General features: G+C 32.4%; 3 protein-coding genes across 7 annotated transcripts in view; 2 read left to right on the top strand and 1 right to left on the bottom strand.

The window, feature by feature from the left end:
* The window catches only part of LOC113872611 (187-kDa microtubule-associated protein AIR9), a 32,005-nt gene extending 31,489 nt beyond the window's left edge, over window positions 1-516 (top strand). For all 3 annotated transcript variants that reach the window (XM_027510319.1, XM_027510302.1, XM_027510311.1), the window contains exons 36-37: window positions 11-142; window positions 235-516. In XM_027510319.1, coding sequence (XP_027366120.1) covers window positions 11-142; window positions 235-411 — 309 coding nt within the window. In that variant the 3' untranslated portion in view covers window positions 412-516. The remainder of the gene's footprint in view (window positions 1-10; window positions 143-234) is intronic.
* Window positions 517-3,877: 3,361 nt separating this feature from the next.
* LOC113852354 (glycine-rich cell wall structural protein 1-like) lies at window positions 3,878-4,348 on the bottom strand. Its single transcript, XM_027482581.1, has one exon. The coding sequence runs from the start codon at window positions 4,346-4,348 to the stop codon at window positions 3,878-3,880; it is 471 nt and encodes a 156-aa protein (XP_027338382.1).
* Window positions 4,349-7,187: 2,839 nt separating this feature from the next.
* On the top strand, window positions 7,188-22,879 carry LOC113853292 (vacuolar protein sorting-associated protein 54, chloroplastic). Of its 3 annotated transcripts, XM_027483851.1 has the most exons (20): window positions 7,188-7,300; window positions 7,398-8,494; window positions 8,830-8,892; window positions 9,147-9,226; window positions 10,202-10,319; window positions 11,875-11,949; window positions 13,069-13,225; window positions 13,409-13,497; window positions 14,158-14,414; window positions 15,669-15,840; window positions 15,926-16,009; window positions 16,096-16,517; window positions 16,850-17,003; window positions 18,152-18,233; window positions 18,375-18,454; window positions 19,221-19,382; window positions 19,840-19,907; window positions 21,432-21,512; window positions 21,613-21,868; window positions 22,530-22,879. In XM_027483851.1, the coding sequence occupies exons 2-19, from the start codon at window positions 7,739-7,741 to the stop codon at window positions 21,749-21,751; spliced, it is 3,039 nt and encodes a 1,012-aa protein (XP_027339652.1). In that variant the 5' UTR covers window positions 7,188-7,300; window positions 7,398-7,738; the 3' UTR covers window positions 21,752-21,868; window positions 22,530-22,879. The 3 variants fall into 3 exon arrangements, with proteins under 3 accessions (XP_027339652.1, XP_027339653.1, XP_027339654.1); XM_027483853.1 differs by lacking the exon at window positions 7,188-7,300 and having other exon boundaries at window positions 7,549-8,494; window positions 18,142-18,233; window positions 22,530-22,811; XM_027483852.1 differs by lacking the exons at window positions 7,188-7,300; window positions 22,530-22,879 and having other exon boundaries at window positions 7,431-8,494; window positions 13,126-13,225; window positions 21,613-21,988.
* The last annotated feature ends 830 nt before the right edge of the window (window positions 22,880-23,709 follow it).

Raw genomic sequence — 23,709 nt, 5'->3', positions numbered from 1 at the left:
ACAATTTCAGATTTCATCAGTGGGCACATATGAGAGGCGAATCCTTGAAATTAATAGGAAAAGGGTCAAGGTGGTAAAGCCTGCCACGAAGACTTCTTTTCCAACTACAGAAATTCGGGGTAGTTATGCCCCTCCCTTTCATGTAAGTTTGGATGACTTTGGAATACTCATTTTTTTCTAATTTATTTTGCAACATTATTTTATCCTTGACTTGTATTGATCTTAATGTAACAGGTGGAGCTTTACAGGAATGATCAACACCGTCTAAGGATAGTAGTGGACAGTGAGAATGAAGCAGACTTGATGGTGCAGTCCCGACACATTCGAGATGTTATTGTTCTGGTGATTCGAGGACTTGCTCAGAGATTCAATAGTACTTCCCTCAATTCCCTTCTGAAGATAGAAACATAAATTCTTTCTTTAACACTGTATAGTCATATTTGATCTGGGAAACTTAGTTGTTGAGGCCAGTTATCTCACATTTTGCTTGTCCTTAGTGCAAGTATTGTTATATTGAGATAAAAGTTATTAATGCCATAATCATTGCAGGCCATTGATTGCTAGATCTGCGTGTGGTTTAACATAAGAAAGTGCCATTTGAGGATTTTGCATTAGGAATTTCGTGCATATTTTGGATGTCTCGTCCATGCTAGCGAAAACAGATTTTTATTCCTGCGCTGCGTGTATGACAATATTCGTCTTTGAACTTAGCTAGACCATTGAGGAAGAGATTAAGATTTGCATCCAAAGTAATGTATATAGACATGAGCTTCTCAACTAGTCATTTTACGAGAAAATAAGCGAAGTAAAATGAATTTAATTCGTCTCTTTAAGCTAAAACAATACATTTCTACATTAAGAAAAGTAAAATAAGAAAGTTTTTAGAAGGTTAAAAATGCGTAAGATTAATTTTAATTTATGATAAAATTTTAATTTATTTTATCTTTTTTTGGATTTTACAAGTATTTATTAAAAAATTATAATAATTGAGTCTTATAGTATAATTTAAAGTGTAATTTTAATTTATTTAAATTTTAAAGTATATGCATTTGTATGAAGCCTTATAAATGTACTGATAAAAAAAATCCCATCTTTTATTTTTTTTATTTTAAAATAATTGTTTAAATTTTTATATAATTATGAAACAATAGTTTTATTTTGAATTTTACAAAATATAATTATTTTACATCATAAATATATTTTTGTTTTAACTTCTTTGATCAAGTTATAAGAGGGAAAGATAAATTTTAAAAATGGTAAATGCTAATCTTAAGCCTATCAATTAAACAATTAAAATGAGGAAAAAATTATTAAAAATGTTATTGTTGCATTACTGTAATTCATAATATATTTTTGAAGTTATATTTAATAATTTTTTAGTCAGTATTTTCAAAGTACTAGTCAGATTTTCTTAAAAAAATTGTGAACATTTTTTGAAAGTGGTAAAATTTTTGAAATAAATTCAGTGTTATATATAATATTTAGGTTTTGTTAACCATTACTAAATTGACTAAGGAAGTAGAAATAAAAAATTATTAAAAATCACATTAAATTTGTTAAAATTATAGAATTAGGTGCGTTAATAACATCTTATAATATATTCTTAAAAACATAAACAGAGCACTTATCTGTTTCTTTTGTCGCATTCTAAATTAAGAGAAATAAATATTAAAAAATTCAGTATTTCTAGTATAGCACTTTTATGATATTGATATATTTAATTTTTCTTTTTTTCTTTTGTGTTTCATTAATATTCTTTATGACAACTAATTAATTATGATCTTGTAAATTGTAAAAGAGAAATATTAAAAATATATTTAATTATTGGTTCAAATTTATTTTAAAAAATCACCAAAAATATGTATTTTTCTCTTAATATAATAATTTTTTTTACATTATTGTATTTTTTTTGTTTTATTTATAATACAAAAATTAATCATCACGATTAATAAGAAGTGGTTATATGACAAATTTATATTATATTCTAAAAATACTAATCGTATTAAATAGTTAAATTTGTAACTTGTATATTAAATAAATGAATATGTTCTCTTAAAAAGGTTCTGTTTGAATATCTTGTTAACACGTGTTATATTAAATAAGGATATAAAAGAATCTAACAACATATTTAAAAATGAATTTTGGTTTTTTATAATCTGAAAAAATAATTAAAAAATGTTTTTTTATAAACAAGACTAAAAGATAGTGGTCAATTTTGAATCAATAATTGATTTTGTCTTGAAAAAAGTAAGTTAAAGAGTTTATTCCTAACACTAATCATTGTTGAAATTTGTTCCATGTGAAATACAAGAGTATAAAACTAGAGCCACTTTGAAGAAACACACTCCACTTGTTGACAAAAATAAATGTATCATTTTTATTTAAGACAAGACTTAAGTATAGTTTTATATATTAATACTTTTAATTGTTCTTTAAATAATGTTAAATTTTTACATTATTAGTGTGTCTATCTTTGATGCTAACCTTTATTTTGTAAATTATTAATGTAAACTCTAATTTTAATTAAATAATAACACTAATAGTGCTTGTGATGCTAGTTGTATAAAGTTTTGTCCTTTATCAGTTACATTAGTAGCAAGAATGGGTTGCTTGTTTCGCTAAAATCATGTTCTGGACGAGATCTTATCTGGAAAATGAGACATGTAAATGTTATCGAGACTTTGTAAACATGTAGTTAGATTATTTGTTTTGAAGAGGCTTTACAGTAGGTACAGCCAAGCTAACTGTGGGTACTCATGGTTCAAGTTCTTTAAAATGAGTTAAAATCAGTTGTGTTGGCCTTGTGTGGATAAAAGGATCAAATAATAAGTATAAAATAACCAAGATAAGAAATAAGATCATGATAAAACTCAGATTTAAGTCATTAATATATTAACTTAATTTGCATTCATGGACAATTTATTTATTTCATGTACGAGGGAGTGAAGAATGCTTACGTACTGAGTGATCATGCATGAGAGGGTGAGCTAAGAGGGAAAAAAGAAGGAGAAAAAAAAAAAGTAAGGTGGGGAAAATGTTTAGGAAGAATAAAAGATAAAATAATTTTATTAATAAATTATAAAAATTACATTTTAGGTTTTTTTAATACTGTTTTATTTTTTTAATTCTAAAAAATTCACTGCAAGAGAAACTGTTGGTCTAAATATTTTTTAAAAAAATTACTTATATACTTGTTTTGTTTTGTTTTAACACTATTTTTCAAACAAATAATTTTATTTTTTTGTAATTTTTTATATACCTTCTAAAATTGAGTCCAAATTATTGGCTGAGTTCTATTATTTTATTATTTTTTTAAAAAATTTAAAGACATCTTAATGAATAATTGCTAAAAGTGTACATACTACACGACCTACTAAACTAATAAATAAACAATGAATTATCGTCAACAACTTTTTAAAAATAAATTATTAAATAATGAGTATATTATATATCTTTTTGGTCTATTTATTCTCTCTGTGTTCCTTATTAAACAGGCACGTCAATGTACTAGAGAAAAAGAGTAAATTTTACATATGAGAAAAAGAAATTACTCTCGTGTCACTTAAAATAATCAAATTGACAAAACCCAATTAAAGAAAATATTTCAGATTTAATTTTGAATTAAATTCGTATGAAACTTATACTAGTAGTTTTAGCTCTGTGTAGACGATCAAACAATAACAGTAATAATAATTAAGCAAAAGTATAAGATAATGATAAAACTGAAATTTATATAAATAACACATATTAACTTATTTGCATTAATGACAAGCATCGTAGAACTTGCCGATTTATTTAATCCACGTATAGTATGGACTTGCATGGTGCGTCTAAGGACTAAGTCACATTCGATTATTTCTTCTTAGAAAACTTAAGATTAAACCCCACCACCTTTGCCACCTATGAAACTGCCATCACTTTCATTTCTACCATTGCCGCCTCCATTGCCTCCTCCTCCAATGCCACCACCATTAACACCTCCTCCTATGTTACCATCAGCACCACCACCAACTCCTCCTCCAGTGCCACCCCCACCAGCACCACCTCCAACTCCTCCTCTGATGCCACCTCCTAACCCCCCATTAGGACCACCTCCAACGCCCCCTCCTCCTATGCTCCCGTCAACACCACCTCCGTTAGTTCTTCCACCAATGCCACCACAATTACCACCACCTATGCCACCTCCAAAGCCCCTACCAACGCCACTACCTCCTCCTCCACCACCAATAACACCTCCGAAGTCACCACCTTCTCCAAAACCTCCACCAAATCCGAAACCACCACCAAACACAGTTCCACTTTCACCAAAACCACCTCCTTCAACGTCATCAATTAATTCAACTTCCATTTTTTGACATTCTATCACTCCCACCATCAATAGAAACAACACAATGAGTGTTCCGACACACCTATGTAATTTCCCCATCTTTGTGCAATCAGAGAAAATTAAAGAAAACTAGAAATGCTTTGTTCGTAATTTGAAAGGCACGAAGGAGTAGAATTTATAGTGAAAAAGTAGACTGCATGCCACTGATACATGTAGTTGAGATCTCTCTTTCATTGTAATATGCCTTTACCATGGCAGAGATATGGGACACTTGGCCTAAAAATTCAAACAAGTATGGAAAATAGTTGTAAAAATTTCCACTCATCTAATTCTTGAGTTTATTATTATTTTTAATACCAACTTATAATTATAAATTTGGTAGGTATTTGAACGCCCAGCACACATATTATATTTATTGTTTATAACTTCAAAGTTGTATATGAAACTAGTTTTTGTGTGGGTGTACATTATAATTTTTTTAATTTAATATTGTAATAATAATTTATTTATATTTGTCAATTTATATACAATATAAAATTTATTATTAAACTTATTGCATGAAAGTTTTATCTAATATTTTTTGTTTTTAGTTTATTGTTTTATTTCATTTTTATTAATTTTTAATTTATCTTTGTATATTTTTTTGATGTTTTGTGTTTTTAATTTTTTTATTAATTTACCTAGTTATAATTTTTAAAAAAAATTAAAAAAATTAACTTAAATATTACACATTGAAGGTAATTAAATTTAGGAATTGAAAAAAAAAAAACTTTAATACTATATATGAATTAGTGTGAACTAATCAGTCATTATCATTATCAGAAATTTACAACTACCACGAGTGTGATTAGTTTGTTAAAGAAAACTTTACATTCTCGGGTTTAATAGACTTTCTCTACTCCAGTAGATCTAAAAGTTGCTTCATAGATATTTAGAAAGAAAAGACACAGTATAAATGATTTTATATATCACGTCATAATATATAGACTTTCATTATTTAAACTATTCAAAATTAATTTAATTTATAGTTTTATAAAAATAATTTATATTAGTAAAATTTTTAATGTAATGATTGGTATTAGGATGAAATTATTTAATAAAAAATATTAAATATTATAAAAACAAATGCAACTTATACTGATACAATCTAATTTCTCTCTAATATATACTATTCAAATTACGTAGCATTGATTTCAAGGTGACGTAAATCTCTCTAAAAGGATAATTAATTCACTTTAACCTAATATAATCATATGCTATATAGTTTTATAATTTTTTTCTAGCTGTTTTCTCCAGCTGAAGAGTTACCTATTGTTCTCTCCAATACTTGAATGTGAACTTAACGATTGAGATTTTGCTAGAGATATGCTTTAACAAGAGGAATAATAGATGTTATTTTGAATATTTTAAAATTCATTCACATTTATGAAAATTACAGTGATAATAGCTCAAAAATTATATGTACCATACACTTAGGGTAAACACTTGGAGATAACATAAGTCGTACACTAGTTATATTACGGTTTTGACTCATCAAATTTTGATAAGCGATGATAGCAACAAGTGCAGGGATAAATATAGATTAATTTGGTTGGTAAAATGCATGGTGATAGCAACAAGTGAGGTTGATATAAATAAATTAGTGGAGTATGGCTGCTTTTAAGAAAAATTGCACACATTCGGTGTATTAACAGAATTAGTAAATAATTTAGGTAAAAGCTAAAAAAATAGTAATTAAAATTTGATAAAGAAACTAATTGAAACAGTGTTTTATAATACTAACCACTATACTAACAAAATTGAATGGCCACAGGAGCTATTACAAAAAGAATATGAAGGAATTAAAATGAAAAAAAATACTTTAGCTAGTAGGAAAAAAAAAAAAACTAATTGAAGTAGCATTTCGAAAATAATAATTAAAATATAAATGTCTATCGTAGGAGATTTTAGTATTAATGTTTAAGTAAAATTAAAATTTTATCTCAATAATATATACAATAAAAGTTAACATACTACTAAAGTAATACTTTATTTTTAAGTGAAAAATAGAATCAAATTTAAATGCTTTAGGTTTTAAATCACTATAATATAACTAATCTAAATAACTTTTTAAAATACATTTAAATTTATTTTTAAACATTTTTAATTTATTTATTTTTGACATTATTAATTAAAAAATAGAAATAAACATAAATTTTATCATTTTTGCATAATTATTAAAATAGAATTATTAACATTTGATAATTTAAAAAAATTGAAAATAGTATTTCCCATTTTTTTTTATCGTTGGCATGTTTAAATTTTAATATTTTATTACTCTTTGACTTTTTAAATATCCAAATCAAACATATTATTTATATGTTACGTGAGAAAATCATGTTACTCATTTTTTTTTTCTTTTGTCACATACTTGTTCTCGATTTTCTACACACGGTTTGTCATTACATAAACTATATATTAAAATTTATTTGGCCCTTATATTGAAAGAAGGGGAAAATTAATTAATAGCCCATATAATATATGCGAATTAATTATTATTATTATATTTAAAAAATTATACTATATTAATTAATTTTGCCTTATATAAATAATTAAGATGTAAAATAATTTTTAATTGATCTAAAATCTTGTAAATATTATTTATATGATTGAAATTGTAAGTTTTATAATTATATTTTTAACCAAAAAAAGGTTATTAAATAGTATACAAAATAAATGTAATTTATATCAATATAATTTGATATATATAAATAAATTGGATGGTGAAGAAGTTTTGCTTCTATCATCTTTCTTTCCTCTTTGCTTTTGATTGTCAAAAATGGTAGTCAATATGTGATATCCAACGCCTCAATTCACATACACTTCTGCATCGTCTTAAATTCACTTGCGTCCATTGCCTTGTTAATCACTTAACCCACCCATCTCCCAACTAGATGCGTTAAATGCCGTGTAATAGTGATGGGTTAATCATGCGTATAACTTTTATATTTTTACATTCATTTTCTTTTATATCTATTTTTATTGTATTATTTTTTATAAAATAAAAAAATAAAAATTGATAATTTTGCAGGAATTAAAAATGTTGGAACAATGAATAACTCGTGTGTCAATGGTGGCGTGATTGATTTTTGAAGGCACGCCTGGCTAGAGTCCGGTGATTGAGAATCCCGATCCCAACCCGGGTTTCCCGTACAAAGCACTCTGTCATCCAATTCATAAGCAAGCAAACAGCACCCTCCTCGACTCTCTCTCTCTCTCTCTCTCGCTCGCTCGCTCTCACTCCCTCCCTCAGATCCCAACATTCACTTCATGAAATTCAAATCAAAACCTCCCAAGTTGGAATCGCAATGCTAATGGTAATGGTAATGGTAATGGTAATGCCCAATCACTAGTTCCTCACCCATCCCAACAATGGATTCCCCACCTTCCCAACAATCGTGGGGAAGGTCACACACATCTTCCTCATCCAAATCAAACTCCGACGCAATCCAAAGCCTCTCTTCCATCCTCAACAACCCCCACTCCTCCGACGCAACCTCTTGGGTCGGCTGGTGGTCCTCCTCCACCGCCGTCGCTCCTCCCGAATTCGCCCCCATCGCCTCCGCCAAAGCTGCCTCCGACATCTCCCGATCCGACTTCCAAACCTACCTCTCCCCAATCTCCGAACCTTACCATCGCTTCGAGGACATCCGCAACCACGCCACTAAAGAGATCAACGACATCGTTCCCGATGGCCAAGGCGAAGCCCTCGTCGCCTGCCTCCGCGAGGTTCCCTCGCTCTACTTTAAAGAAGATTTTCGCTTGGAAGATGGCGCCACGTTCCGCGCCGCGTGTCCTTTCTCTAATGTCTCCGAGAACCTCATGCTGCAGGAGAAGCTCTCGCACTACCTCGACGTCGTCGAGCTTCACCTCGTTAAAGAGATCTCGCTTCGTTCCTCTTCGTTCTTCGAAGCGCAGGGTCAGTTGCAGGACCTCAACGCTAAGATCCTCCACGGTTGCACACAAATTCGACACCTCAAGGATACCATTCGCCTCCTCGACGCCGATTTGGTCCATTCCGCGCGTCAGATTCAGGAGCTCAATGGTACCAGGACGAACCTCTTGGCGCTCTTGCAGAAACTGAGGCTTATATTTTACGTCAACCAAGCCCTTTCTGCTCTCAAATTGGTACTTATGCCTTTTTCGTTTCCGATTTTTTTTTTTTATTCTGAAATTTCTTTTTACTGTTGTGGTAAACATTTTTGTGAATATATCGTGTTAGAGTGGAGAGATGTGAATGTCGAAACGATGCTGAATAGGATTGTGAAGATTTTGTGGGAAAACTTTGTTTGTGGTTTAATTTTAGTGTTGTTGTAGTTTGGTTAGGTTGTCATACCTTATTAATTCACCATTGATCATATTTAGTTTTTTGTGTTTTCTTTGTTATTTTGGTTATGCTTGTGTATTGCTGTTGTTGAAGACTGGAATGCTTGTTAAAGTTGATATGTTTTGCTGTGATATAGCTTGTTGCGGCTGCAGATTGTGCTGGAGCGCTGGATGTGACTGACGATTTGCAACATTTGCTGGTATCCCTTTAATCACTGTATAGTATCTTATGAATACGATGCTTTTAAATCACAGTCTTGGCATATATTCTATATCTAATTGTTTTAAACTTAAGTGGATGAGATTAAAGATTAATGCTTAGCTGATGAGTCTGTGTGTGAACTTGGCTAGTTTACTTTGAAGTTTATCTGTGATATAGCATGGTGGGATTCCTGAAAGATGAAGTGAAAATTCTGCACTAATTTCTCTTATTCAATTCCTGTAACTTTGGCAGGATGGAGATGAGCTCACTGGTCTGCATTGCTTTCGTCATCTTAGGGATCATGTAATAGGCTTTATAGAATCCATAAACAGGTACATCTTTAATGATTTCCTGATCTCCCCAAGTGATGTATTCTACTGTTTACTTGTTTTAAGATCATTTATTCCATTAACAGGGTTTTCTACTTTTCTTGGTTTTAGAGGGCTGAGTAATAATTGGAAGAGAATAAGGCTGAGTTGTTTAAGTTTGGATAGCTGCTTTGTTGTATTAATCTTAGAGGGTGAAAAGGCAATCTGCACTCTGCTAATGGCTTGGATGGGTTGAAACATTATTTAGGGTGCGTTTGAATACACAACTTATTGAAGCACTTATACAATAAACTGAGTATTACTAGATAGTGGCAAAGCGTGAAAGTTAATGAGGGAAAAACCTGTAAATTTGTAAGGAACCTACTCCAAATCCCAAAGTTTTATTCGTTTGAGCTGTCCCTTTACACTGTTCATCCTTTCACTCATAGTGGAGGGCAGATTGGATGAAATAGATAAATAAAATAGGTTTTCTCCTCACACACTAAGGCAGAACAATGTTTTCTGCTGACGTGTTCTTATTTCTTTTCTCTACAATAAAAAAAGAAAAAATGACTCTTCACTTTGGGTAGTCCTTGACCAACATTCTTGACCTGTGCGAATTAGCAACAACTGGAGGATCATAAATTGGCAGACACCATGATTCACGTTTTCTACACTGAATTGTATGATTCTCTGGACATGCAGTTATTCTGGTCACTCCCCAATCTGTATTTTTTGTGTGAAAAATCGTATCAAATCATCCTATATGAATCATTATTTCAACAGTTAGGCTTGTGAACTAATTCCATTCTTATTTTCTGATTTTCTCATTCTGAAATAATTTAAACATATTTTCTTTGTCCATTGCAACTCTGAACTTTGAAATGTTGACTTTTGGTTATGATATGTTACTAAAAATGGATTGTATATGTTTGAAAGAAAAGGCTAGAGTTTCGTTCTGTATTGGATGTTTAGTAATGTAATGTGTTGCTTTTGTAGCATTCTTTCGGCAGAGTTTATTCGAGCGTCCTTACACGATGCTGCAGAAACAGATGTGATAATTTTGTCCAAAGCTAAGGCAAGGGCTTCTCTTCCCATGAACGGAAAGGATGATGAAGTAAGATTGTTCTTTCAATTATTTTTGTCCTCAATACTTTGCTTTCTTTTTCTATGAATTTTGTGTTGGAAATGTTTCAAATCATTACCTTTACATTTTAGTGGGGGTGAAGTTCTCTACAAGGATTTCTTTGTGGGTCAATGAATGGCAAACTGAGCTGTTTTTCCATTGATACTAGGCCAATAGGGTCTAGGTTTAACATTTTCTGATAGAGTTCATGTATATTTTAAACTTACTGAACGAAAAAAGTGTACCTTCATTTTTGTAAATGTGTAGATCTTGGAAATTGTAACCTTAATATACATTTCCCATTTAATGCATTGTTGTTGTTAAGTAGATACCAAACCCTTTTTTATCTCTTTATTTTTCTAGAAGAGGTTTAATGTTATTAGAAAAGAGAGATGTACATTTGGGATGAGGATAAGAAAAGTCTGCCTACAAAAGGGAAGCAAGAAGAAAACATTAAGGCAATTTGAATTTTGAAATGGCGAAAGTGGAACTAAACTGTCCAATCTCTTTGCATATCAATAATAGAAATTCCATTGAAATAACCATGAGCGGGGTATCAAGGAGCCATAAAAACATTTCTGTCGTGCAACAAATGAAAGGGAAAACAGACACCCTAGAAAATACTCATGTTAATTTCCTTCCACAAGCTGCATACTCTACAGAGCTGCAAAAACAGTACACTGCAGTCTGCAATGATATCAGGGCCTTCTCATGGTTACTCTCTCCGGAGCATATCATAACCTCTTCTCAACTTCTGTAATAAAATTTGTTTGTGTATAAAAAAACCTATAAGTTGAAAGGACACATCCTGTTTTGATCAAGAAACTCAACCAGGTTATTTCACAAGAGCAGCCACTTTGCATTGCCTAAATAAATGGGTCACTTGAAAAGCTGTGTTTATATGAATCTAACATTTTAATATATCTGTTAATCTTATGGAGTACCTGTGTCGTACTGAAAGACCAGTTTTTTAGGGAGTGCTAGTGTTCCAAATGGGTTTGTCAGGGATGAGCTTATGATTTGGAGATGGATTATTTAGTTTTGATTATCTGAATCTGAAAAAAGATTTTTTGGATAGCACTGAAAGAATCCAAAGTTCAAATTCATCTATCTGTGTTTTAACATGGGTCCGGATCCTCTCAATTGTTCACTGCAGAGAGGTGCAGTTTTCATCCTAACCGTCCAAAGGTATTAAAATATATTATTTAATAAAATTTAATATTATATTAATATAGTGTTAAGGTTAAGATGCTCTGCAGTGAAAATGTCACTGCAAGGATCTGTTTCCATTTTAACATAGATGGGTAGTAGAATCAAGTAATGATAGAAGGGTAACTGGCGCATTTGTTGATTCTTGATGTCTTAATTCTTACACACTGCACAATCATTTAATTGAGTACACTGTTTTGGCATTAGTCCAATGTCTGTGCAGCTCAAAGTCTCACAATGTATAATTATATGATAAACCTGTTGTGTTTTTACCTTTTGAGCTGTGATGTTTTGAGGATGCAGTTTGTGATCTAATGTTTATGTTGTTCATAACCAGGTAAAGTTGGAAGAAGAAGAAACTAATAATTTCAAAGATGGTCTTCTTCCTACTGTAATTGGATTGCTTAGAACAGTAAGTATTTAGCTTTACTTTTCTTTAGGAACTTACTGTTTATGCTAGTTAAATTTCTATATTGTGAAACTTTGAGTATTATTTTTTATTGATGAAGAATCTTTAGTGAGTTCAGTGTGTTGAGCTCTTTCCTTTTTTATTTTTGAGGATATGTTGTCCCTTATCCCTTCATCAAGATTTGTAAATATTTGGTATTTGTGACAAATAGAGGAGGAAAAGAGAAGATCCACTCTCTTTTCAAAGATGTCTTAAACAAAACTTTGTATGAAATCTTAAACCACGATATGGTTGCAGTAGGTAAATTATGCAACAGGTGTACATGGTTTCCTCATACCACCTGCCCTTCCAGCTTAGTAACTGAAATTTTCAGTAATTAGATTCCTGTGAAGGATTGTGTTAAAGCTGTAAGAACTAAGAAGTTGAGTAATTTTCGATGCACAATATATTTCCGATTAAAAAGAATTGATTGATGCTATGTTTATTAAGAAAAGCAAATACTTTTCAGTTGTTGCATTAAAACTGCCATCTCTAGCTTTCTCATGGTTACAATTTTCTTTATCCCATGCCTTTACAACTTTGCCTTTGTAAATTAAAGTTGCCTGATGAGCATTGCCTCTGCCTATGTTTATGTTAGGTGAATGTTAAAACTTCAGAATAGTGTGGTCATCCCGCCACCTGCTACCCTGTTGTAGCAATTTTGGGATCAGCCACTCTGCACTGCTATTTGGGATTGACTATTAGGCCATGAAGTTGACTCAACTTAGTGCGCTAATACTTGATTGTTGTTGTATAGCTTCACAACATACGAGACTAAGGATTCCACCCCCCCCCCCCTTTTATTTACCTTCTTTTTCTTTTGGCTCCTGTATACAGTGGTCTATACTTTCTTTGTTTGACGTGTTTTATCTCCTTGGTATTTCTTTGTGCAGGGAATTATGCATGCTAAATGTTTTTACATTCTTCAATAACATTGTTGTTTTATTGAGGAACATCACTATAAAACATCTAGATTAACCTTTCAAAGTACTATAAAATGCAACTATACTTGACCATTGTTCTCTGGGAACATAAAAATTGGTGATTTTACTTAATTTGGTTAAACAATTTCTTTATTTTCAGGCTAAACTTCCCTCAGTTCTGAGAACTTATCGAGATACATTGACTGGTGATATGAAGAGTGCTATTAAGACTGCTGTTGCTGAGTTGCTTCCTGTTCTTGCTGCTCGAGGTTCAGAGTCTGAGTTCTTTTCTGGCGACAGAGCAGTAGATGCAGATGGTGAGAATTTCTTTAGGATAATTGATGATGTTTGTCTATACGAAGATAGACTCATATTTTTCTTCCACCATGTTTTTATATAATGATGTTTGTCTATACGAAGATAGACTTATATTTTTCTTCCACCATGTTTTTATATGATATGTTCGACTTTCAACTTTCTAATGCTAAATAGTGACACAGGTGGAGGTGCATCCCTTGCTAGCAAGTTGAGGAGCCTATCATCTGATAGCTTTGTGCATCTTCTGAGTGCTATTTTCATGATAGTACAGGTAATTTATACTTGGCAATTGTTAATTAGTCATGCCATCTGGACTAGAATTCTAGGGTCTTTTGATAATGTCTTTTGAAATGTATTCCCTTGAAACAATATATTTTTTGGGGGGGGGGGGTGGTGGATTTGATCTTTCCTCCTTTTCAGAAATTAACAAAAACCCTAACTTTCCTCACTAGTTTTCCACTGTTCTCTCACTTGTGTGACCCACCCACAGTGACACCTGTTCACAGCTCTGTTCTGTGCTGATACCCCCACCCTTCTCCGACAGTATTTCTGGCAACATCCACCACCCTTATTGTATTGCTTGTTTAGGGCTTCATTTTTTTATTTTACTATTTTTAATTTATTAAATTGTATTGCTTGTTTTATAGTTTTTTCTTCATCGATTTTGTCTCTTTGTTGCATTTCACCTTCTTAATCCTTATTGCCCCTAGAAAAGAATAATTAACTGTCAAGACAACTGAATATTAAGATGTTTCAAATTAAATATTTTATCTTTCAAGGGAGCTTTGTGTTGGCTACATTTCATGTGCACAGATATTATGTGTTAAGGATTTCATCCTGGTTACTGAAATTCAGTTATACATTTTTCTTAAGCTTAAATGGTTGTTTTAAGAATGATGTAATAAGATGTTTTTCCTTTTAGTGATTGCAGGCACATTTAGTGCGGGCTGCTGAAGTGAAAAAGGCCATTGAATGGATTTTGAGCAACCGTGATGGTCATTATGCTGCTGATTCAGTTGTTGCTGCAATTGCTCATGGTGCTGCAGCTGCAGAAACATCCCAAGAAAGCGAGGTTCATGGTACTACATTTTTGCCATATTCACCACAAAGAAGTGTAGCCAAGGGTTCCTCATTTCAGGGAAAAGCAGTTGATGCTGTGAGCTCCTCAAACATGTCAAAAAATTTCAGGTTAAATCTAGGCTTGTGGTTCTGGTATACTTTTAGTGGGAAGCTTTTTCCAGATTCTTTTTGATGTTTAGAAACTTTAGATTGAAAAAGCAAGTAATTTGTGATTTTTAAGCTAATTTTTTCCTGCTATTTTCCTTTGTTGGTCTCATAAAATGACAACTGCTATTATGAAATTCAGAAGCTCCTGAACTTAATAAATCAGTTTGGAAATATAAGTATTGAGAGAAATTGTTGTAGTATCCTTCCATGGTTGGATTTGTAAATTTTTAACTATATTCCACTGAGTGGATTTGTGTAGTGAAGATTTCGTAAAATTGATACACAATTGTTTTGTTATGAGAACATTTTTTTGTCTTTTTTCCCCTTTAAGTTTCAATATTGATTGAATGGTGACACGTGTTATGATGAAGCTTTGAGAGGATGAGGACTATTCCTTACTAGAGTCCATTTAGTGGCATTGCTTTCTAATAATCTGAACATGGGACATGTCAAGAAACAATTATCCCAAAAGCTTAAGTTGTCAGGTGAATGCACATGAATGGGTTTAAATCTCTACAGTGTGTGTCCTATCATTTGAAAGTCTGCTACCAAATACAAAATGGGAATAAAGTTAGAGGAAAAATGGAAAAAAAAATATTTGTACTGCAATTTTAATATTAGTCCCTACATAGTTTTTCCTTAAGGCTTGAGTGGTTATTACTTGTGGCGCTGGCACCATTATATACAGAATCTCTTTCCTAGCTTGAGTGAAACTATCTATAAATTTTATAAATTTTTTTTTTTTTTCAGTTTCTTATGAAAGATTGTAGCTTGTATTTTTAGAAGGTTTACTACTTCTATTCACTTGTGAAAATTATGATATATGACACAAGCTTCCTGATCACAGGATATTCATTTATTTTAATAATTAGCAGTGACATTATAAATTTATTGCTACATTGAATATGGAGTATTTTGTTTACTATGCGCAATCAATAGCTTTTATCACCTGTTAAATCAGTTGTCTTAGGTCCTTCAGTTATTCTCTGAATTTCTTTTTGCTGATAACAAATGGCTCTTGTGGGGTTTCCTCTCCTTAGTAGACATGAGGAAGATGGGGACATGATTTGCAATTCACTGACTACTTGTAAAACACCCTGATGAAAAAAATAGGAGAGAATATATTTCATATCTAGTTAGCTTTCTGCCATAACTTCAGTATTTTATTTGCTGTCCCATTTGTTTGATGTTCTCAAAGAATCTGGTTCTAAACAGAGCTGATATATTGCGAGAAAACGCAGAAGCTGTCTTTGCAGCATGTGATGCTGCTCATGGAAGATGGGCAAAGCTTCTTGGGGTCCGTGTGGTTCTCCATCCTAGGTTGAAATTGCAGGAGTTTCTGACCATATACAACATCACCCAGGAGTTCATTACTGCCACAGAAAAAGTACATATTTTCATATTGATATAAAGCATAAGATTACAAATTATTTTGTTTTTGTTCAATTTTAATTCCCCTGCTTTATTAACAGATTGGTGGGAGATTGGGATACAGCATTCGTGGGACACTGCAATCACAAGCCAAGGCTTTTGTTGATTTTCAGCATGAATCTCGGGTCAGTTTTAATTTTGTCTTTCCTTTGTGTGGCATCATCATGAAATCTTGGTACGCCATCGATAATAGGTCCTGCTTGGCATGTAGATGGCAAAAATTAAGGCAGTGCTTGACCAGGAAACCTGGGTGGAGATAGATGTTCCTGAGGAATTTCAATCCATCATCAATTTGCTTTTTACATCTGATGCATTGACTTCTGAGAACCTTAATGACACCGAGGATGATAATTCAACCGCTTACAATGGTGTGATGACTAACCATGATGGTCTGCCGATGGCAGAAGGTGCAGAGTCAGGTGCTGAACAGAAAATTGAGCGGACTAATTCCATGGAATCATCTACAAACAGTGCAGCATCAGATAGATCCAAACCCCCGGTGGATTCAATGGAACCAAATAAAGCTCATAGTAGGATTACATCATCACAGAGTAACAATACAGAGAAAGACCATAAAAAAACTGCATCTCAGGCTCTTTACTACAAAGGTGTTGGTTATCACATGGTAAACTGGTTAGTTATCAGGACTCAACTTCCTCTTTTTATTTTATCCTCCCATTGTATGCACCTTCTGTTCCTTTTGTTTTCTTTTTCATTGTTCTCTCACTCTGTCACTCAATGAATAAGATTGTGTAATTATGCTTGATTATTTTATAAAAATATTACAAAATACATTTAAAGAATTTGAAGTTGCACCTTCTTTTTCATTGCTTTCTGTTAATCGTAATTTGAAGTTGCCTATTTGTGAGGTTCACTTGTCTTTTTATGATTTTGTTTGATCCTAGTTTGGGCTTCCGTCTTGTAAATACATTTAAAGTAGCTTGATTTGTCTTGTTTGCTTCTAGTGGCTTAATATTGCTGAAGATGCTGTCAGAGTACATTGATATGAACAACCTTATGCCAACACTATCGTCAGAAGTTGTTCACCGTGTCGTAGAAATCTTGAAATATTTCAACACGAGGACATGTCAGCTTGTGCTTGGAGCTGGTGCTATGCAGGTAGGTACTACTAGCATTGTTACCAAAACTGTTAGTACCTTTTATATATATACACAGTGTCTATATGTGCATATAAGCATGTCTGTGTCAAGATTTACACTGGTGTCAATTGATCCTCATCCTATATATAGAGAGAGAGCAAAGTATTTTTTTAATGGTTTATCCTCAAGTTTTTTAGGTCTTCCTGTAAATCTTTTAATTGACTTCCTTCCATTTGATTAACTTTTTTGCTAAAGCATCTATCATATGCTTGTTCATCCACCTCAACATTCTCATTTCTTATACACTTAGTTTTTCTCTTCTTGGCACTTCATTGCTCAACATTCAGCACCATAGAACATCCCTGGTCTTTTAGCCAGGTCTTATGATTATTTCATATATCTTGTTATAAAATTATAAGTTGTACAGGCACATAAATACAACAATACCAACCAACTCACCAAATAGTGTCAGCTGCTTGGATTCTAGCATTGTTGTACTAGATCCTGTGTCAAATACTCATGAAACTTAATAAAATTCATTTTAAATTTTTTACACCATATCTTTTTTGGTGTCCCTCTTCACCTTTCTCCCTCCATAAAGGGGTGGTTGTTATGAGGGTGTGTATCAGACTATAGTTTGTCATCTTACACACCCAAACCATCTTAAATGACCTTCATAGTAATTCACTTTCATTACATCTATTATCCATTTCTGATATGCAGAATCATCTGTTGCACCATCCTCTTTTGTTCATTATGTACATGCACATTGCTGTATCCAGGTTCTACCCCCAAACCTGGTTGGAGCTAGCTAAAACTTAATTATTTTTAGGAGTTTTCGTTTGTTAATCAAGCCTAGCATGGGGAGTATAGAATCATTTGAGCCCATGTAACTGTCCTGCACAATGGTAAAACCCCATTATAATGCTGGGTTTTAGAATTTTTGGGCTTCTCATTTTGGATATTATTCATCGATCTGATTTCTGAGTATGTTCCAAAATAAGTAATTTAAAGACAGAACAGAGCCAAGAACTTTGTTTGCTTCTCGACTTCCTATCCTGTACTGGTGTATTCCCCTCCCCCCACTTTACTGAATTATCTTGATCTCATTTCAATTTACTACCTTTCTCATCCTAGTGGCTTCTAATTATTCTCAGTTCTATGCAGGTGTCTGGTTTGAAGTCCATCACTTCTAAACACCTGGCGTTGGCAAGTCAAGTGATTAGTTTTGTACATGCTATTATTCCTGGTACAAATGCACTCACCTAAATAAAGTTTTTAATATTATTGTACTAAAAGGAATTTTTTTGTTTTGTTCTCATAAGAGTTTATTATATTGTTTTTCATGGCATGAATTAAATTATAACTTTGTTCTTCATTCTGGTATAAGATATTCGGCAGATTCTTTTTCTTAAAGTACCCGAGACTAGAAAAGCATTGTTGCTGTCAGAGATTGATCGAATTGCTCAGGTACATGCTTTATTGCTATTTAACCTTCATTCCTGTTGTAAAGGGGTCTTTATTCAGATGTTTTGTTCATCATATATTGTATTTTTTTAATGACTTTCATTGCTAGAACCTAGAAGTATGATGGTTCCTTTCTTTTACTGCTTTTTGATGATGAAAATTCATATGTAAGCAATTCATCAGGGGAAAGAGATTTTCCATGTAATCACTCATCTGCTGATTCCCTATTTTTTTTCCTTTGAATGGAAAAGGAAATATTGATAAAGAGGAGGGAAAAGTAACAGAGATGATAAAACTTGCACAAGAAATTTAATTTGCAAATTGCAACACGTTTTGTTTAGTCTGGTGGTCAGAGGTCAATAGTTGAGATTTTGCAGCCTTTGTCCAAATATTGATTTTAGGAAAAGGAACATGGAGAAGCAATGAACCCTGAATGTTTTTCTCTTAAGCTTAGGGTTTGTTTGTGCTATTTTAAAGGAAAAAATTAATTAAAATCATGTTTTTAAAAATCTATAATATGGATTTATTCTTTCTTGAATGTCCAAACATATTTATAAAACCTTAGCTATCTAGGTTCTGCTATAGGTGGCTAATCTTCAGGATCCCTATTGTTTTTGGTTTCTCTGTTTAGGATGATACCAGATGTTTTTCTCCCAATACAGTATAATTTATACATGTATAAATTTTTTAAAAACAAAAAAAACTTTGAAGTTTTAAATATGTTTTCTTTTATAACATTTGATTTACTGTTGTATCTTTTTCATTCCAGGATTATAAAGTCCACCGAGATGAAATACATAGTAAATTAGTTCAGATAATGCGAGAAAGATTACTAGTTCATTTACGTGGGTTACCTCAAATTGTTGAGAGTTGGAATAGGCCTGAGGATGCTGACCCTCAGCCTAGTCAATTTGCTCGGTCCCTTACCAAGGTAAATAATTATGTGTAAATGATTAGAATGCTTGTGTTCTCTGTTTTTACCTTCTGCTCCGTTTTTGCTTGAATTTAAAAATTGTCTTAAGATGTTAATGTGTATCTTCCTCTTTTGTAGTTTAGAAAAACATAAATATTAGTCCCAAAGGGCACGAGAAAGCTGTTTAGAGAGAGAATATAGTGGCTCGCTAGGTTTATGATAAATGTGGAAGTGATTATTGCACAGTCAAGTTTGACATACCCCTCACAGATGTGCAATAAACTAATTGTCAGACTGATTTAATAACTTAACCTCTTTCAGTAAACAAAAAACTATGGCTGGTGGTCATTATATATATGTTGATAGTAGGGTGGGGTGGTTTGAAATTATCATTTTTCAGCTCCACTCTCATGTCCCACCCATCTCAAAAGCAATATCATAACTGGAACCTATTATTTTGTTAATATGTTGTCAGGAAGTTGGATACCTTCAACGTGTTCTATCTCGAACTTTGAATGAAGAAGATGTTCAAGCGATTTTCAGGTAAGAATCTCAGAAATCTTCATTTTCTTTATTCTTATATTTTTATGATGAGGTCATAATCTACACTACAGAACAGAGTACGTTGTACCTATTGGGAGATAGAATGGTCTGAACTTGTTTCAAAATGCTGGATAAACAGTGAAAAAACAACAGTAGAGAGAAAATACATGAAAATGAAAAGTCCCAAATTTAAGAGACAAGTTACGGTGGATGGTACTGCTTTGGTACCATGTTGAATTTAGAGGGGGAGATATAGAAGAATAAACAGAATATTTTGGAGAGAATTTATGGAATGAAAAGCATTTCAAGAGAATGTAGTACATAATTATGCATATCATTCATATATATAGATTCTTAGTAGACTTAATAGAGACTATTTCCTAGGCTAATATGAATTAAGTGCAACTTCTTAGACACTAATATCTGATGCACAATCGTTTAGGGATAAAGGAACAATTGCAAAAAATATTTGAAAGGGAAAATGCTACATGTATTATTGAAATGATCAAAAGGATCTTCCTGTCCACAGAGCAAAGCTCCTGTGAGAGAGCTAGAGCTCTGTCTCTAACGAAGTTTATAATCTTTTACGAGATACGCTCACTCCATCCCAATATAATTGAAAATCACTCAAAACCACCCTGGGCCCACACTACACCACTGCCACATCATCCATTCCCATTCTTCTTATTCCTTCTCACATATACCCTCCAAGCGGTTGGCCTATGTGATTGTTGCTGCACCAAATTAACACTTGGGTCCATTGACTCCATTGGATTTCCAACAATATTAATGTATTTATTTTATCATGATGTGAAGCATGGACATTCTTTTTCCTAAGTGCATTGACTAATATTATTTCCAGCAATTTCTACTTAACAAGGCTAGGCCTCAACTATAATTAGTTGATAAGAAAACTGGTTGTTCTGAAACAAGTTGAGCATAGTAGCTTTTAGAAGCTTCATAGCTAGTTATATAAGGGTGCAAACTAATGTCCATAACTGTTGGTAGCTTTGTGGGTCTTAAATTAGTTTTTCCTCCAAGTAAATGATGCTTGATAGTGGAGATTTGGTGTCTAATTAAGTAACTTTATCTTTTCCATGGATGAAATATATATCTGAAGATCATGAAGTGGGTGACACTAATTTACTAATGAAATAACCATTTAGGCTATGTTTTGGATGCAGTTTGACGGAAAAAAGGAGGGATAATTTTTCTATTCTAAATTGAGAGAATTATAAAATATTTTTAAAAATGAACAAGTGACTGATTGGAAGTGTTGTGTAAACTTCCAGTCATCTCTTGTACTGTTATTAGTATTACCTATTGATCAAACTGTTAAGTTTCCTGGATCTGCATTTTTTCCTGTGATGAATTTCAAAATAAATTTTCTTTTTTTGTCCCATTCCCATAGAAAAGGAAAGAAAGAAAGTCAGCTGCATTCTCTGCGTAGAAAGAAAGTTGATTGTATGGTGCTAACATCATATGAATTCATGGAACTCACTCATCAAATTTGCTATTTTTCAGGCAAGTGGTCATTATATTTCACTCACAAATTTCAGAAGCATTTTCAAGATTTGATATAAGCACTTCTCAAGCACAGGATAGGTATACTTTTCTGAATTTATAGTATACAGCAATAATTTTTTTAAGACTTCTAAAATGCATTGATTTTGTTTTTTTTTCTTAAAATTTTCTCAACTGTCAGGCTATATCGTGACGTCAAACATATTCTTCAATGCATACGGTCATTGCCATCGGGTGATTTGAGTAAATCTGATACTGCAAACTGGGGCCAGCTGGACGAATTCTTGGTGCAGAGGTTTGGAACTGATGCTGTTCAGTAAAACTGTATTGTAAAGTAGCTACTCCATTGCTTCCATGGGAAGGCTAACATACTTTGGAGGATGTGGGGGGGGATTTAAACCTTCTTCACTCTGCATTTCGTGTAACACTAAGTTGAGGTAATATTAATGCTACATTTTGTTAATTTGTAGCTTACACATGAATTCTTGTTATCTTCTTGATCATTTCAACTCCAAATAGGGGGCAGTGAAAACACTAGCATCAGGCGAGTGGTTAGGGGCTTGGGTAGTTTCCGTTAGCTCATATAGTTTTCAACCCTCGTTACTACAGTTCTGCAAAAAGAAATAGTGGGGGCAGTGGCATGCCTGAAGTTATCTTATTTTTTGAGATGAATAATTCATGTATTTTGCTATGATACTAAAATTTTTCTTATAAGAAAAGTATGCCTAATTTTCATTTAATGTTCCTCGTAACAAATTATTAGGCAAACATGCTTGAATAATAACTCACCAAAATTAACAAAAATTATAGGATATGCACACTAGAATCTCAAACACTTGCAGGTAGGGGGACAGTTGACTCCATTAATGTTACTTGTATGAAGGCCAACTGGCCGATATATAGTAAACTTCTGACTGGCTTTTGATTTTTGTTAATAGACCTGACTGAATCTCGAAGTAAATTGGTTTTATAGAATAACAGTTGCCGTGGTTGGGAGTTTAGTTGAACATTGAGTTTTCACAAGCATTATATACAACAGCGTTCCTTGTCCTTGTACAAAATCTGAATTTCATTTTCTCTTATCGATTTTTTTTTCAGGCCTTTGGTTGGTCTGAGGTAGATATACAAAGGTAATGTATCATTTCTGAGCATTGTGCAGCCGTGATCGGTCGTTTAACAGAAATTTTGTAGCAGTCACGTTGATATTCAAATTCTTGGTTTGTCTCCATAATTGTAATGTTAAATTGAAATAGATGATTTAGTGAATGAATCAAGTTTTCTGCCCCCTCTCCCCTCCTTCCCTTTGCTTCAGCCATGGTTATCGATGCATCAATATGTACACAATTCGAGAAATATATAGTGAGATCACCAATTTGTGTGTTCTGTTCAAGTGCATATTTGGGGTTCTATTATAATAAATACCTTCAATAAAGAATTCTTTAGTTGTCCATATGAGCCAAAATCCTTGCAATGGAATGTCAGATATACAACTTTCAAGTGTTATGCATATACTACCAGTGACAAAAAATGAAGTGTTTGCATAACATTTGCGCTCTAATAATAACTTAATGGTGCAGTAGTATGCATGTTTCTCTTGATACTGTCATACTGATACTCATTAATAGGGATAAAAATCAAACAAGTAAACATATAGGAATTTAAATTAAACAAAAAATTGATGCCAAAATTTAAATTAGTGGAAACTACAGGAATTTGAACCTACTATAATTTTTTAAAATAATGCAAAAGAGATCTATTTGAGAGGAGAAAGGATTAGTTAAAGTACAACTAAATTGGTTTAAGATTGAATGCTTGGGATCAAATAGTTTTTGATGATTTGGTATCGCATGAGTTACTTTTCTTGTAGCAAACCAAACATCTATGTGATAATACATTTGAAGGTATGTTAACGAAGTTGTATATATATAGCAAAAAAAAAAAAAAAAGTTGTATATAAAATCAAAATCAAGTGTTTACGGTGTGTCAATAATGTAGCGTTAATAAATTTGGATTTAATAACTCAGGTTATTTTTTTAAAATTTAAGATGGGCTTAATAGGAAAATAGTACCTAATAGGAGTGTTCATAACCTCGACTAATATAATGCAAATTGTATTTATGTTATAATAATTACAAAATAAAAACAACAAGTATAAAATCTGAAAATTTTAAAAAATAAACGACTAAAACCTCAATTTGGTTTTTAAAATATAATAAGTCTTTTAATTTAATTTTAAAAGAAACAAATATTAAAATCAATTCATAAATGTATAATTTTT

Source organism: Abrus precatorius, unplaced genomic scaffold (assembly GCF_003935025.1).
Source record: "Abrus precatorius isolate BTA unplaced genomic scaffold, Abrus_2018 Scaffold10, whole genome shotgun sequence".
NCBI lineage: Eukaryota > Viridiplantae > Streptophyta > Magnoliopsida > Fabales > Fabaceae > Abrus > Abrus precatorius.
This window is presented reverse-complemented; position numbering and strand designations above follow the sequence as displayed.

Coding starts and splice junctions, on each gene's coding strand:
- LOC113853292 (XM_027483851.1), top strand. CDS start 7,739: ATGGATTCCCCACCTTCCCAACAATCGTGGGGAAGGTCACACACATCT. Junction 10,320..11,874: donor TGAACGGAAAGGATGATGAA/GTAAGATTGTTC, acceptor GTTCATAACCAG/GTAAAGTTGGAAGAAGAAGA. Junction 19,908..21,431: donor GATGTTCAAGCGATTTTCAG/GTAAGAATCTCA, acceptor GCTATTTTTCAG/GCAAGTGGTCATTATATTTC.
- LOC113852354 (XM_027482581.1), bottom strand. CDS start 4,348: ATGGAAGTTGAATTAATTGATGACGTTGAAGGAGGTGGTTTTGGTGAA.